The 17377-nt window shown below is 38.5% G+C and overlaps 1 protein-coding gene across 6 annotated transcripts in view; it reads right to left on the minus strand.

The window, feature by feature from the left end:
• Window positions 1-444: 444 nt before the first annotated feature.
• Window positions 445-17377, minus strand: part of DPP8 (dipeptidyl peptidase 8) — a 54351-nt gene continuing 37418 nt past the window's right edge. For 4 of the 6 annotated variants that reach the window (XM_015473043.3, XM_005211351.5, XM_005211352.4 and 1 more), the window contains exons 17-21: window positions 10780-10926; window positions 9407-9559; window positions 8040-8182; window positions 6959-7070; window positions 445-4638 (exon numbers count right to left, since the gene is read on the minus strand). In XM_015473043.3, the coding sequence (XP_015328529.1) occupies window positions 4516-4638; window positions 6959-7070; window positions 8040-8182; window positions 9407-9559; window positions 10780-10926 (678 nt within the window). In that variant the 3' untranslated portion in view covers window positions 445-4515. Of the gene's footprint in view, window positions 4639-6958; window positions 7071-8039; window positions 8183-9406; window positions 9560-10239; window positions 10374-10779; window positions 10927-17377 lie in introns of those variants that run through there. The other 2 variants (NM_001193231.1, XM_059890526.1) reach the window with 2 other exon arrangements.

Consider the following 17377-nt stretch of genomic DNA (forward strand, 5'->3'; position numbering starts at 1 on the left):
AATATTCAGTCCATAGAATTCTCCAGGCCAGAATACTGGAGCGGGTAGCCTCTCCCTTCTCCAGGGGATCGTCCCAACCCAGGGATCGAACCCAGGTCTCCTGCATTGCAGGCGGATTCTTTACCAGTTGAGCCACAGGGGAAGCCCAAGAATACTGGAGTGGGTAGCCTATCCCTTCTCCAGGGGATCTTCCTGACCCAGCAATCGAACCAGGGTCTCCTGCATTGCAGGCAGATTCTTTACTAACTGAACTATCAAGGAAGCCTGGATGTATCTTTGGTTAGTACCTATACTAGAAACCACATGTAATCAATCACCTTGCAGTCTCCATTCTCCACTGCAAGCACAGGACCTTGTTTGTGTGTTTTAACCAGTCACGGTTGCCACTAGTCAAAGCAAGAGTGTACAAATGCGGAATGGGGGAAAAAGGGACATTTACATCAATTAATTTTAGCAGCATCTTTATTGCAACAAAGAACCTGTAATAAAATGCAACAAAACTAAGGTTTCACTTTACATGATTAAAAGCCATGTAGCTGAAAATGAGAAAACCCATAAACTTACTGGAGTGAGACATGCAGTTCTTTTTATACAAGTCAACGCTTAAAACAGCAGGCACTTTATGTTCTAAAATTAAAGACCTGAACTCCAATTGTGCTGAATACAACATAAACTTGTATTTGGGTTATTTAAAAACAAACATACAAACACTACTTCTCTCTCTCTGTGAGGGACTTCTTAAATGATTACCTAGAATTGTTTTTTGACAAAGTAAGAAAAAACTGCAGCCAGCACCTTGCACTAACATGCCTTCATATTTTAGGCTGCAAGATGGATAGGTGAGGTTGGGCTGTGGAAAGGTGAGAGTCAGGAAAGTTTCCTACGTCTGCTGGGAATGGACACTCAGCTTCCATATCTTAGTTTAGATATGGCTATGTCTTTTTGCTTACTTTAAATAGCTCTAATTTGGGTTCCTAGGCTTAAACAAGCACTTTATATCCCAAGCCCCAAACCTCCCACTACACCAAGGAAGACACGTTGAGTTTAACAATTTTAATTAACTTCAGAATGTCATATACTAATTAGAAGTACTGCTTCATTAATAAGCATGCTTAGCATTTACTTCAGAATGGAAAAATTAACCATTTTATGTTATCTTTAAAATGTTTCATAGGAATATATTAATAAATACTTCTTTAAAAATTTGCCTTTTCTACATATCATTTAACTACCATGAGCTGGGATATCTGGATGGAGTCTAGCACTGACAAAGCACTAAGGGGCTGTGTGGCCACGGGTATATTTTCTCCTCTCTATATGGAGGTTCCTCCTCTAAAAAATGAGAACATCAGATTATATCAAAGATATAATAGCTTGAAAGTTCTGTAATTCTATAATAATGAGAGATCTCATAGGAATCATTCCACCTAAAGAGAGACAATGTTATAGAGAGGTGGGATACACTTTTCTTCAAGAAATAAAACAAGTAAAAGTAAGCATCAGTTACCTATTACCTCATTCTTTTGAAAAATCATGCATGCATTGTGACTTCTTCCTCTTATGTGTGAGGCATTGGAAACAAGCCAGGAACAGCAAGAGGGAAAAACCTTCATTCCAAAATTAATCTCCAGACCAAGGGGAGATACAGTTAATGATACCTTCTGCTTTTTTCACAGTGAAAAAACAGCCAATAATTACTGTATGAGGAGCTATCTTGACTATTGTTTTACGTTCTTGAAAATCAGTCCAGTGTAAAAATCACCTATTATTTTCTTAATCCAACTCAGTCCTGTAGGAGAGTTTCTTAAAGTAGCTCCACAAATGACTTGCTTTAGAGACACCTGGAAAGCTTGTTAGAAATGCAGATTCCTGGTCTCCACTTAACCAACCAAATCCAAATTTCTAAGAGTGAGGTTCAAGAGTGCATTTCTTTTCAAAAGCATCCAGATGAATGAGATCTTGAGTCTCCCTGCTCAACACACAAGCAACCATACCTACCTGATGGCTGTTCAAGTGCACTCAATTATCAAACCTGCAAAACTCCCCCTTGATGTTTAACCTAGAGCTTTTTGGTTCTCACTAAAAATGTTGCTATACTCTTGCCTTTTAGTTTGTTGCCCATACATAGGGTACAAATAGTTTTAGTGAGGTTTCTACAGATTGCCTGAATTGACTATGCTTTTCCCATTGATTTTAAAAATCAAATTCAGTCAAGTTGTCTTTCTGCATGCAAATTCAGTCAGGTATTTTCCCTCTCTATAGAAGGAGAATGGCCTTTAACTGACTGACAGGGAATGATAACAGAAGCATTCCTTGTGATGGGAGGAAAGCAGATGGCAAGATGCAAAAGGAAAATATCTGTGAATTTGAGAGTCCATGAGGTTCCTTTAAGGTTTGTTTTGGTAAAATACGAGATGCCATTTTGAAAACACAGCCATACTGGGTAAGAGGTTTCAAATGAACGGCTGTCTAAAAGCTACTGTATACCATTTCTACTTTGCATATTATATAAGGATATATCCTCGGAGGCCAACGAGGTCCACAAACAAAAATGGCCTTCAGTAATCAGATACAAACTTAAGTCATGGGGGAAAGTACTTTCTTGGGGAAGAATATTACCCAAATCAATTTAATTTAACATTGAAAAGAATATAAACATATCTCAGCATGGGAAAATATCATAAACAAGAAAATCCATACATATACAGTCATAGGGAAAAGTGTGGTACCTATAATACAGTATAAATACAAAAACAGCAAAACCCAACCCCCCTCCGTGGACAGAACCACCAGGTCACCCTGCCACCTCTGGACGTCTCCCACCTCCCATGTGGCCCTCAAAGATGAGGTCCACGTCTCAAGCACAGTTATCTTTACTAACGGAGGCTGTGCTCTCTAGGATTAGGAATCTATTCACTCTGTAATGGTGAGAGAGAGTAAAATTTTTTTCTTTTGGAATATTGTTTAGAAGTACTGATAACGACTTTCCGAACATTGAGGCTTGTGATAAAAAGGGTCAAACTCTTGGGTGCCTTCTCTGACATTGGCTCCAATGTGACCCAGCTAGCACCCTAAGATGCTAAGATGACAGATCCCAATCAGCACTATGAGCTCCCTTAATAGTCAAGCTCTAGGGCTAAATCAGGAACATGTCATGACCACTCAAGAAATCGCTTATAAGCTTTGAACACTGAAAAAGAGAGTCATGGCTGGCTGGGGATCAGTTTATGGTTAAGAGGTTGTCTGGAAACCTCTGTATTTTAAGATCACAATATTTAAATGATGCTCAAATAATTTATAAAGGTTCAAGAAAGTTTCAATTTGCAAGGCTTCCAAAATTAAGAAGAAAATAACAAAAAATTAGAATTGAAATGTAAAAGTAACTGTAAGGAGCTTTTCTTCCCCTGAATAATGTTAGTCTGTAACTGTTGGCAAGAGAGTGATTTCTTAATTCTGGTTTCCTTAGCTAATATTCTAGGAGTTTAAATTTCAATTCTGAAACTTTTTCATGAGTATTTTTGGTCAGATTATACTTCTGCTTAGTTCTTAAGCAGACCCTTGCCTTCTCCTCTCCTTGCCATTCTCCACACCCTGGTCTCCCCGACTCCACCAAAATTCCCTTCCATTGCCCTAAAACTCTGGAACATTTCAGTGAGGAAAATACCCAATGGAAAATGGCACCATTAAGTTTTCTGAAGAATACGAGTGAATGTGTACTTTTTTCTTTTCCCAAAGGGAAAGGAACTGCCTGCAAATATTTAAGCTCTAATTATCTGATTAAAATTTTCCTGCCTGTAATTATCAATATTATAATCATGCTACATATACAGTTACTTGCCTTTATGTGAAAAGAAAAACCCACTCGGTCATATCATTAAAGAGAACCATTTATACTAGATACAATTTAAATTGGCTAAAAACTGGTCAGAGTTTGAATGAAACAAAGTAAGTGTCTTTAGGAGGCCACTAACTTAACCCTGAACAATCGTTAATGATTGGTTAAGTCATAGGTTTAATAGTGATTACTTTATAACATGCTGGATACACCCCAAGCAACGAAGCAGAAGCTATTCAATTACATTTAAGTGCTATCAAATCTGTAACTAGTCAGAGATTCTGGAATTGAACCAAGCCAATCACTAATATCATCATATTTTAACAAATTCCGAAGTATACTGTAAAAATACACTAAGTCCATGAGGTTTCATAATGCTATTAAAAATGAAAATAAGGTAGTATGAATACATAGTGCTAATGTCTTATTTCTTTCAGTGATTCTCAAGGTATTGCTGGGTCCCTTAGAAATACGTGTCATTTAATTTTGTGTGTGTATGGTTAAGGTATGAGATTACTATCCACAAGCTGTAAACACCTGCGTGGCACCAGATGTACTTTCAGAAGTAGATGTTATGTGGCAAGTACCAAAATGTGATGATCAATTCTCTATTGATTAAATTTAAACTTCCTCATTTGGTTAAACAGCCAGTGTACACCAGAGTTCTACACAGGTCAAAATTATATCACTTTCAGAGCAGCAATACGTGATCCAAGGTTTTCTTGAAGGTAGTGCAAAAGATGCAGTTCATAATGTTCTCCAGATTCAGGAACTCTTATGCTGTGTCTCTCCTGAGGATAGATCTTAAAAAACAACAACCAAATCAAAATACAAGAAATAAGAACTTAGTATCTCCTTCCAAAGCTTTCCAGAGATTCTCAACAGGAATAATAACATGGAGCAGAGCTTCTCCAAGATATTGCATACACACCTCCAATGTAAAGGCTCCCCTCCTTTTATTTTTTTATTATTATTAAAAAATTTTTTTGGCCAAGCCCCACGATGTGTAGGCTCTTAGTTCCTGTCCAAGGTAGGAACCCACGCCCCCTGCACTGGAAGTGTGGCATCTCACTGGGGAAGCCCCTCTTCCTTTTGTAATTCCCTATGTATCACTAAGCTTACAGAAGGATCAATGGTTCTCCAAGTGTGGTTTGCAGACTTCTGGAGTCTTCAGAAACCCTTTCAAGGGATACACAGGGTCAAAACTACTTTCAGGACAAAACTAAGACAAAACTAAGACATTAAGGAATAAGCGTTTATTCACTGTGTTGGCATCTGCACTGATAATGAAAGGCAACGGTGGGTAAAACTGCTGGTGCCTTAGCATGAATCAAATCAGTGACGTACACTTTAGTAAATAAGAAAAAATGCCAGCTTCATTTAAGCAGAAGTTAGAATTTTATTAAATTGCAACCCTTGAGCAGAGGTCTTTTTATATTCTGTGGTGATAAAACGGGCAGAATGCATAAAGCACTTCTGCTACAGGATGTCTGAAGGGAAAGACTTGTACAACTGAGTTTTCTTTCTTTTATCTGTGCCTCGAGGCATGCAAGCTCTTAAGTCCCCAACCAGGGATCGAACCCATGCCCCCTGCACTGGAAGTGTGGCATCTTAACCACTGGATTGCCAGGGTCTCTCAAACTGAGCTTATAAATGGAACTCCATTTTCTCACTTGAAAGAAAGACATCTACGGTGATTTAGACTTGGCTATTTGGCAAACATTTTCTCAAAAATAATAGCTGGCTACTTCAAAGACAACATTGACAGTATTTGCTGCTAGTGATAAATTGTGAGATTTTAAGTGAAAATTAGAATTTTGGAAAACTTGCATTCTATCAACTACTATTTCATGAGTTTCCAATACCTGGAAGACTTTTCTCTTGGCATTAGTGGTAGTATTAATGTATGTGATTTAAAAAATATTGTATGATAAAATGAGTCAACAATTAGAAGTGAACCAGTGTTTTCCAGATGACCAATGCATGGATAAAAGATGCATCTGAAGTACAAGATCCACCCAACAGACTATAACAGAGCATGAGAAGTTTACAGATATAGCTTCGGATTCTACACTAAAACTAACCTTTAAGAACTACCATTTGTCCAGTTTTAGTGCAGCAACAAAGAACAGCTATTATTATCTGAAAAAGCTAAAATATTACTCCCATTTCTTAGCTAGGTATTTTGTGAGGCTGAAATTTCTTCATTTACTTTAGCCAAAACAACATTTCACAACAGAAGTAGATATGAGCATTGAGGTGTTATTTCTTTAAGTCAGATATTAAAGGGATTTATAAATATGTAAAACAGTACTAACTTTCTCACTAAACTTTAAATTGTTTTTCCCCCATTAAAAAAATGTGATCTGTGCTAACATGTAATAATAGTTTATCATTGGTAAATAAATAAATATTTTAAGATTTTCTTAGTCAATGTAAGAGCAATACCCACTGACATAATTCACGTAAAGAAAAACTGTTTGGTATATAGAAGGGCCCCGAGACCCTTGGAAACTGATGCTACAGCAAATATCTCAGAGTTTACCCAAAGAAATGCCAACTGAAACATAAAAGAAGGAAAGTAATATTTTTCATTTCTTACGAGCATATAATCCATGCAAGGAGCAGAAACAAGGAAGAAAAGGAAGAACGGTTTCTCTTAAAAGTTTTTTTTTTTTAATAATGGAGCAATGGAGGTGGGTAACTTGGTTTCTGCCCCAGTGTCAATATAAAATAGAAGAAAATTAAAAGACCATATATTCAGGTCCTAAAAATCCTTTACAATGAAATCATGTAGCATTTCCTCACCCTTCCAAGGGGAAGAAGAAAAGCAAAGGAGGATAGTGAATGGACTCCTGTCATCTTGTCCACGACTACAAACTGAAAGCAGATACAGACACACAAGTCATGTAATCGGACAGGCCAATTTTCATCCTGACTTCAACAGAACAGAATCTTAACTTTTACCAACTAGAGGCACTGCTAACTATGCCTAGTATTTCAGTTCTCTTAAGCAGACAGTGGCCACAGCTGAAAATTCAACCTCACTCCATAGTTTATTATATTTCAAAGTAACCAATCATGAATCATGACTATATTAATCAGAAAATTAAAATAACTCACCTGTAAATCATATGGCTTTCCAGCCCTCACTAAAAAACTCAGTAATATACTGGTGTGTGCAAAATGAACATTCTCATCCAAGAACCCATGTAAGAGCAGTAAACGATTTGGTCTGGAGAAATGGAAATATCAGAAGATGAGGTAAAATAGAGTATTTGCGAAAACTACTTAACTTGTTAAAACTAACCATAACCTACTACAATAACTTCCTTATACTGTAATGTTAGAATAAGGATTCAACATTTCAATATTAAATTAGTAATATATTAACCAGATGCTACATGTAATGAAAAAAATCAAACGTGTTCAATTTCCTATTAAGATATTATCATACATCAATAATTACAGCATGTCCCTAGAAAAGGAATAATCATATATGCTATTTGTAAAATATACGTAAGCAGAAATGGGATTTTTTCCACTCTGAAACAGTGGTGTTGTGCTGTGCTTAGTTGCTCAGTTGTGTCCAACTCTTTGAGACCCCATGGACTGTAGCCTGCCAGGCTCCTCTGTCCATGGACATCCTCTAGGCAAGAATACTGGAGTGGGTTGCCATGCCCTCCTCCAGGGAAACAGTGGTATACTTAATTAATAAAGATTCTTTTAGCACTTAAGCAATTGCTTCAAATATAACTCACTGCTGCTGCTAAGTCACTTCAGTCGTGTCCGACTCTGTGCGACCTCAGAGACGGCAGCCCACCAGGCTCCCCCGTCCCTTGGATTCTCCAGGTAAGAACACTGGAGTGGGTTGCCATTGCCTTCTCCAATGCATGAAAGTGAAAAGTGAAAGTGAAGTCGCTCAGTCATGCCCGACTCTTAGCGACCCCATGGACTGCAGCCTACCAGGCTCCTCCGTCCATGGGATTTTCCAGGCAAGAGTACTGGAATGGGTTGCCATTGCCTTCTCCTAAAAAACCAAAATTATATGAACTGGCCTATAATTCAGCTTTAAGAAAACAGCCATGCTTTCTAGTAATCCATATAATATTAGTTTTATTTTTTTTATTTGTAGCTTTCCTTACTATTAAAGACAATCTTAAAAAATACAATTTAAAATTTTAGTTTTAAAGCTTGAACTTACTCAGAGGGGAATTTTTCTGCTTGCATGGCTACAGATCCTAAGTAATAGCCCTGTTCATTCTGGTCAGGGTGACCCATATAACGTTCCGTGTAGCCTGTATCATAGAAGATCCACAGAGTGACTGGGGCCCCGGCAATAGCAACCTACAGAAGATAACAGTGACAGTCAAGTGTGGTTCAGAAAAGAATGGTTAACACTGACAGTCTGTAACTGCAAATTTATAGGCTAAAATTATCTTTAGGCTTTAGCCTCACAACTGTGGTCTCAGGCAACTGAGAAAATCAAAGGGGAATGCCAAGGTCAAGAACTTGATACTTAATGAGTCAGATAGCTTCATGTTCCACAGAGGTGGCACACGCTAAATCCTTAACCTGGGCTGGATGAAACATAAACATGAGTCTCCATTAGAAGAGGAGGCTGAACTAGAACATATGAATGCCTCAGTGTAAGCTGAGGAAAAAAATATGGGACACGTGTCAGCTTTACATAGGAAGAGCAGTCATTTTCTTCTTTTTTGTTTTTTTAGCTTCTGTTGGCAGTACAGAATTTAAAACAATGAATGAAATATATTTACGTACTAAACACTTGTCTCATTTTAAGGCTCCCACAGTTTTATATTTAAATATCGTAATTACTTTCTTGACAGCTGCAAGCCTGGGAAAATTATGGCAGTATTCAGACTTCATTTTGTTGTTATTATAAATAAAGATTATCTGAATATACAAAAACCTTGTCACTTTTATTCCTAAAAATAAATAATTTCCACTGTAAAATAAAATGTTAATGAAATATTAAAAAAAGAAAAATGCTACTCATTATTTCCATGTGCTTAACAGTTTTTAGCATCTTTTTTCTAACATATTTTTCTACAACCTCTAACATAAGAGGTTGTTTATAAAGTTGTAATCACTGCTTATATATTTAGTAGTTTATTCATTTGGTACAGACTTACTTAGGACCTACTATGTGCCAAGCCTTGTGCTTGGCTGCTGAGGATACAGCATAAGGCAGATAGATCCCTGCCCTCAGACGCTGTAGCCCAATAATTAAAAAAATAAGAACAATCCAATACGAATGTGGGTTTTACTAATCAAGACTATCTCCCATAATATTTGGCATATGTCTGTTAATAGCTAATACCTGATCAAGCTGACAAGTATTTCATACAGATATATACAGATAAAGAAATATAAATATATATCCCACAAGTTGACAAGATAAATCTATTATTTCTCATGGCTGTTAAACACACAAACCCTAATATTTCATAATACTGTCAACTTCAGAAAATTGGTTCTTTTCTTGTATCTCAATTTATAGAAAATTCTACCCTTATTGCAAAAGAAATACCATAGGAAATCACATACCCTGAAGATATCTGACCTCTGCATTAACGCCATTAGGGACAGGTATCCTCCATAGGACCAGCCATGGATGCCCACACGATCTAAGTCAATGAAATCATATTGAGAGGCTAGATACTGGAGTCCTTCCACTTGATCGTCAATTTCTATTTGACCCTGTCAAAAAAGGGAGAACATTTCACTGATTCTGATAAATAAAAATCTCATTATAGAGTGTTTTGAAAGCTGGCAGATGTTCTTACTAAAAACACCTGTGTTTTTTTTTTTTTTTTTTTAGAAAAGAACTTATTATTGATTGAGATTCTGTGGCTTGGAAAAAAATTTTTTAACTCTATTTAGAGATAGGAGCCTATAGCTTCTGTTGCTAGCCTGTCCTAGAGTTTAGTTACCCCTTAGTCACAAAGTTCTTTCCTACTGCAAGCCCAAATGTCCTTTGTCATATGGGTATTTCCCATTTCCATTTGTTCTGTTGTCTGCTAAGAGGTCAGCATCTTCCTTGTAACAAGCCTTCCTATACCCAAAGATGAAAAATTAGCCCCCTTAAGTGGATGACTAATTTTACTTCTCTTTAAAACTTCATGCAATAAAGTGGAAGGAATCACTCTTGAGGTCTTGTTCTCCTCTTTGCCCATTATCTACCTCTAGGAATTGAACATACAATTTCTTTAAAGTCCTATATAGTCCTGATTCCTATCACCACCACCCTATCTGTATTACTAGGCCTGCCAGTGCACACAATCTCACTTCACTGAGCCAAAAACAAAAATAAAAACAAAAACTTACATGAGAATACAACATAAGGTCAAAGAACTGGCTGTGGGAGAAAATCCCCATGTCTTACTCAGCATGTCCAATACACTGGCAAACACAGTAACTGCCTTACTGTGCAAAAGGAACATCGGATTCTCATCATTTCCCAAAGCAGCAGAAAGGACATGGGGCATCTCTAAAAGGTAGCATTTAAAGCTTCCTGTAGAGAGAAAGAGGCTTGTCACAAGGAAGGCACTAACCAGTTGGTTTCTCTCTTCACAGAGGACAGAACAAATCTCAGTTATTCCTCTTACTAGTGTACAGGATGCTGAAAACTAAATGTGATGCCTTCTGGCTACACTGGACATAAAAAATAGAAAGAGAGGGGGTTTCTATGTAAAAGTGGTTCTATCTCAGCTCCACAAAGCTACTTACAGGTAGACTGGAATAGCCTAGTGAGGATCGGCTGGCACCTTCCCTCCCGCCCCAAGCACATGCTCACACATGTGCACACACACACTCACTCACGGTCCCTGCCCCATTTCTGTCTCTGGGATTTCACACCAAACAAAGCACCAAAAACTATAAAATGTCTTTAAAAGAGAAATGCTGGTATGCTCACACACCATTTTATACTTAAAGGCGCCTTCAAATTTAAGCCCCCGGTGGCAGGACCCCCTGTTGTCTATCACCACAACCACATAGCCCAGAGAGGCCAGGGTGTTCAGTCGGAAGTACTTCACTCCTTTAAACCGATTATTCACCAACTGCACCTGAGGAAGAAAGACAGCTTCAGTGAAATGTATTCTATGGTAACATACAAAAGCAAATTAGAGAGGAAGGATGCTGCAAAAAATAGAAAGCTTACATTTTTAATATTATTTTGCCTATAAAATGAAATTATTTTCTTGTGGCAAGAACACATAAAATGGACCCTCTTAAAAATTTAAGCGTACAATACCGTATTGTTAATCATAGGACAGTTTTGCACAGCAGATCTCGAGAACTTATTCATCTTGCATAATTCAGGTTTTTTTTTTATGGTCACTGTTTAGTAACTCTCTCTTTCCCCTTGCCTGATATATTTTTGCTGCTGCTGCTGCTGCTAAGTCGCTTCAGTTGTGTCCGACTCTGTGTGACCCCATAGACGGCAGCCCACCAGGCTACCCCATCCCTGGGATTCTCCAGGCAATAACAGTGGAGTGGGTTGCCATTTCCTTCTCCAATGCATGAAAGTGAAAAGTGAAAGTGAAGTCGCTCAGCCGTGTCCGACTCTTCGTGACCCCATGGACTGCAGTTTACCAGGCTCCTCCATCCATGGGATTTTCCAGGCAAGAGTACTGGAATGGGGTGTTACTGCCTTCTCCATGATATATTTTTAAATTAACTTAAATCTTTTCATGTTTATGTTATTTCTTTTCTTTCTTAACTTCACATGCAAAGTTCAGAGGATTAATGAACAATTACAGACTTCAAAATTATAAGATATTAACTACTATAAGATATATGATTTAGTCTATTCCATAAAAAAAGTTACTAAAATGATTACTTCTACCCTGAGAAAGAAATGCATCCTTCAAATGATGGAACAGGACCATTTTTTTTCTCCCTACCGGTATCTTCTGGGATTGTCTCTGACCAGTAGAGGGAAAACTTCAGTACTTTAATAAAATACTGTGACCAGTCAGCTTACTTTTTCCTGTTACACAGATCAGTGCAAAAGGTAAGATAATTCTTAAAAAACTTTAGCACCCTAGAAACTATACTTCAAAATGACTGCGAAATTAAATGCAGTTTAGTGCTTCACCAGAAGTAAACTCTCCAGTGAAAAGAAGACTTTAACTAATGGGCAAAAAGCTACAGAAGTTCAAGGTTTTGGTGGACACTAAGAGCAAAGAGGAACTAAAGAGCCTCTTGATGAGGTGAAGGAGGAGAGGGTAAGAGCTGGCTTAAGACTAAATATTTTAAAAATTAAGACAATGGCATCCAGCCCCATTGCTGCATGGCAAATAGAAGGGAAAAGGTGGAAGTAGTGACAGATTTCCTCTTCTTGGGCTCCAAAATCACTGCAGACAGTGACTGCAGCCATGAAATCAGAAGACGACTGCTTCTTGGCAGGAAAGCGATGACAAACCTAGACAGTATGTTGAAAAGCAGGGACATTATTCGGCCGACAAAGGTCCGTATAGTCAAGGCTATGGTCTTCCCAGGGGTCACATATGATTGTGAGAGCTGGACCATAAAGAAGGTAGAACGCCAAAGAACTGATGCCTTCAACTGTGGTGCTGGAGAAGACTCCTGAAAGTCCCTTGGACAGCAAGAGATCAAACCAATCTTTTGTTTTGTTTTGTTCCATTTCTTGGTGCCAGAACCTGGGACAAACCAGTCAATCTTAAGAAAGATCAACCCTGAATATTCACTGGAAGGACTGAAGCTGAAGCTCCAGTATCCTGGGCATCTGACACGAACAGACAACTCATTGGAAAAGTCCCTGATGCTGGGAAAGACTGAGGGCAGGAGGAGAAGAGGGCGTCAGAGGAAGAGATGGCTGGAAGGCATCACCGATGCAATGAACATGAACTTGGGCAAACTCCAGGAGACGGTGACGGCCAGGGAGGCCTGGCGTGCTGCAATCCATGGGGTTGCAAAGAGTCAGACACAACTGGGGGACTGAACAACAACAACAAAGACAGATAATAAACAAAAAATGGATTCTGGCAAAATTGAGAAAGCGTTCTCTGGTGTAAACCATTGGGAAAACCAAGTTAGTCAGGAATTAAAATAAGAATTGCTGCTATCTTCACTCAGTCAACATCTACTGACCATTTACTGAGCTAGACTGGAGGTGGGCATGTAAAAAAATCTTCCTTTTGAACTTCTGGATGTTTAGTTACCACTGTAACAACTGCCAAACAGGTCTTTCTGTTTCTATACTTGTCCTCCATACAATCTATTCTCATAGTAACAGAACGATGTTTTAAAAATGCAAACCAGGTATGACTTTATGGCTTGGCTCCTTCTAATGGTAGGGCATTTAGATCAGAGTAAGATCTAAACTTCTTACCACTGCCTTCGAGACCCTACAATATTTGTTCCTTGGCTATTTTCTCTCACCTCATCTCATCCCATTTCTCCCCCTTGAGCACTGTATTCTAGTCTTACTATCAATTATACTGAGTTGGTTCTAACCCCAGGACCTTGACATTTATTTTCCCCTCAGTCTGGAATGCTCTTCCCTCAGATCTTTAACATGGCTCATCCCTTCTCATCCTCTGCAACCTCAGAGAGCTTCTTTGCCCTTCCAATCAGAACCCTCATTTTAGTCACTTTGTTATCTTCCTTCTCAACAATTATTCATAACACTGCCATTATATGAAGTTATATAATTTATCTTATTTTCCTCATTAATCTTCATGAGGGTGGGACATTAGTCTGACTTGTTCATTGTGGTATCCTCACTGCCTAGAATACTGCTTGGTACATAACAGGCACTCAGTAACTATTTGCTGAATGAATGAATGAAAAATAGAGAATGATGGTTTTCCTTTCTACCTTGGGAAGAGGTGTTTGGTGGGCAAAGGTGCTTGTTTTTAAAGGAAAGGAGCTGCAAAAAGAAGTAGTAAGCCTAGAAGAACACAAATACAAACATATAAGAAAATTAACTCACTTCTTTGCCTGCTGTAAATCACTGAAGACGGCCTCAGTTGCCTGATAGGAACATTTTCCCCCAGAGCCAGTGTTTTTGCCTTTGTAGCCTCAAGGCCTGCTTCTTCTTAGAAGAAGGTACTCAAACATAATGCCCTTGAGCACCAAGAATTCAAAAGTTTTCTTCAGTATCAATTCTTCAAAACCTGTACTCTGCTATTTTAACCTCTCTTATGCATTTATGTTTGCAGAAGTGTCCGACACATAGGAAGCATCATAAGTATTTGTTAAACATTTTTAAACAATACTACTGTTATCAATAAAAGGTTTAAAGCAATCAGCCTTAACAACTTCAAATAGAATTATTTGTTGCTTTCCTTGGTTTCACTTATGTCCTATGGCAGGCACTGCTACATTTAATCAGGAAGTAATTCCTTTCATGTTATGAATTGAGACACTGTTCCTTATTCAAAAAGACTTCCACTTTGACCTGAATACCCACCAAGGGAAGGAAAAAAAAAAGGCTTGGATCACTTTTAGGATTTAATCAAATTTTGCAAGGTTACTGTGTGCTAGTAGAAAGATCTGGTCTTACCTTAAGGAGTCTCTTCATAACTAATCAAAATGATTATCAAATACAAGGATGAATGATCTCCCAATGGGTTGAAGTGCTAACCGATTCTATCACTCAAAGTCTTAAGGTGAAATCTCCCTGCAGACTGAACACCAGCTTTTCCTGTGGCCTCACCAAATTTGAATGCATCCAAAGAACACTTTGAGAAACAAACACCTCTATTTCAGTGGTATTAAGTACATTCACACTGCTGTACAACCACCACCACTACTGATTTCCAGAGCCTTTTCATCATCTCAAACAGAAACTTCAACTCTTTAAACAATAATTCCCTATCCCTCCCCCAGTCCCTGACAAGCTCTATTCTACTTTCTATCTCTATGAATTTGCTTCTTCTGGGTATCTCACACAAGTGGAATAATACAATATTTATCCTTTTGTGCCTGGCTTATTTCACTTACACAATGTCCTCAAGGTTTATCCACGTAGCATAAGTCAGAATTTCCTCCTTTTTTTAAGGCTGCATAATATTCCTTTATATATCACATTTTGTTTACCCATTCGTCTATCAATGGACACTGGGGTTGCTTCCACATTTTGGCTATTGTGAATGATGTTGCAATTGACACTGCATACTTGTAACTCAAACAAGTATCTGAGTCTCTGCTTTCAATTCTTTTGGGTATATAGCCTGAAATGGAATTGCTGGGTCAGATTATAATTCTATGTATAAATTTTTGAAGTACTGCTATATTGTTTTTCACAGCGGCTGCATCATTTTACATTCCCATCAGCAAAGTAGAGTTCCAATTTTTCTACACCCTTACCAACATTTATTATTTTCTTTTTTATTAAAAAAAGAGCTATTCTAAAGGGTGTGAAGTGCTATCTCATTGTGGTTTTGATTTGCATTTCCCTATTGGATTAGTGACACTATCTTTTCATATGGCTTAGACTTTTTAAACTTAATTACTAATATAAGGAGGCTTCCCTGGTAGCTCAGACGGTAAAGCATCTGCCTACAATTTGGGAGACCCAGGTTCGATCCCTGAGTCGGGAAGATCCCCTGGAGAAGGAAATGGCAACCCACTCCAGTACTCTTGCCTGGAAAATCCCATGGACTGAGGAGCCTGGCTACAGTCCATGGGGTCACAAAGAGTCGGGCATGTCTGAGCGACTTCACTTCACTTCATTAATATAAGGAGTCCTTTAGTCTTAAATATCTAGATAACCAGCTAGTTTTTATAGTATGTTTTTCACATATCTCATATATCATTTCTTCATTGGGAAGAAGAAACATCCTTCTTATTTAAATAATAGAACATGTAAAGCTTTTAAGAGTGCCCTGTAATTTCTCTCTTGAATTCCTTATATTACACCTTTAAGTTCACAAAGATCTGGCTTCCAAGTTTTTAAGAGAAGTCTCATTTAACTCTTTCATAATTTATGTGTAGATAACTACAATGAAAATCATGTTTTGTTTGTAAAACACATCAAACAATGGCAAAGTGACTTAAGTTGATGTATGATCATCACTACTGAGATGTTATGGCTTATGTAGCTACCTTTTATGTTTTTGATAACTTGACACCTAGATATACTTCCAGATCTGAATAACTGGATATAACTATAAAATAGGATATTTACTGAATTCTAGAGAGTTGTAATTGGACCTCCCTGATGGTACAGTACATAAGAATCCATCTGCCAGTGCAGGAGACACAGGTTCAATCCCTGGTCTGGGAAGATCCCACACTCCACAGTGCAACTAAGTCCAAGTGGCACAACTCCTGAGCCTGTGCTCTAGAGCCCAGGAGCCACAACTGCTGAGCTGGGAAGCCCATGCTCCTAGAGCTTGTGCTTTGCAACAAGAGAAGCCATCACAGTGAGAAACCTGCGCAGCTGCAACAGAGCAGCCCCTGCTGGCCAAACCTACAGAACGCCTGAGGACAGTAACAGAGACCTAGCACAATCCAAAATGCATTAATTTTAAAAGAGAGAGAGTTATATTAGGAAAAAACATATATATATATGTATAATTCTAACTTCTTTAGGGGCTCAGTGTAAGATATGTAAACAAGATTAAACTTTAAAAAAAATTACCAGTTAACCAACTAACCTACCCAAAACACTTTACTCTGATAGTAAAATTTCCTTAATACTCACATGCTACTATTTAACGCAGAAAAAAAAGAAAATCAATGTGCAAACTTCTGGCAGTGCTGAAGAATAGTATGTGCTGTACTAAGCTGCTTCAGTCATGACTCTGCGACCCTGTGGACTGTAGCCCACCAGGTTCCTCTGTCCACGGGGTTCTCCAGGCAAGAATACTGGAGTGGGTTGCCATGTCCTCTTCCAGGGGATCTTCCCAACCCAGGGATCAAAACTGCATGTCTTGGGTTTCCTGCATTGGCAGGCAGATTCTTTACCACTAACGCCACTTCGGAAGCCCCAGGTTTAAATTTTACTGTCTCTATTTAAAAGCTGTGTGACACGTGTGGACTAGTGCCATTTAGCAACTGCCTTGCCGCTGCTGTTGCCGCTAAGTCCCTCCAGTCGTGTCCGACTCTGTGTGACCCCATGGACAGCAGCCCACCAGGCTCCTCTGTCCCAGGGATTCTCCAGGCAAGAATACTGGAGTGGGTGCATGTATGCCAAGTTGCTTCAGTCGTGTCCGACTCTGTGCGACCCTATGGACAGCAGCCCACCAGGCTCCTCTGTCCACGGGATTCTCTAGGCAAGAATACTGGAATGGGTTGCCATTTCCTTCTCCAGCAGCTGCCTTAACTAGCTGATAAAAGTATTATAGCTTGCTTGAGAGATCTGGCCTTAGAATGAAGAGGGGGAATTCATTAGGATACCAAAGGTTTCAAAAATATCTGTTAAGACTCTTTATTAACCAAGACATTTAATTATTTAGTATCATTTTCCAAACAAGTGGAAACTATAACTACCTAGAATACAACATATTTACTAACTGACATGACTAGTACATTCCCCATGAC

Source organism: Bos taurus, chromosome 10 (assembly GCF_002263795.3).
Source record: "Bos taurus isolate L1 Dominette 01449 registration number 42190680 breed Hereford chromosome 10, ARS-UCD2.0, whole genome shotgun sequence".
Lineage (NCBI taxonomy): Eukaryota > Metazoa > Chordata > Mammalia > Artiodactyla > Bovidae > Bos > Bos taurus.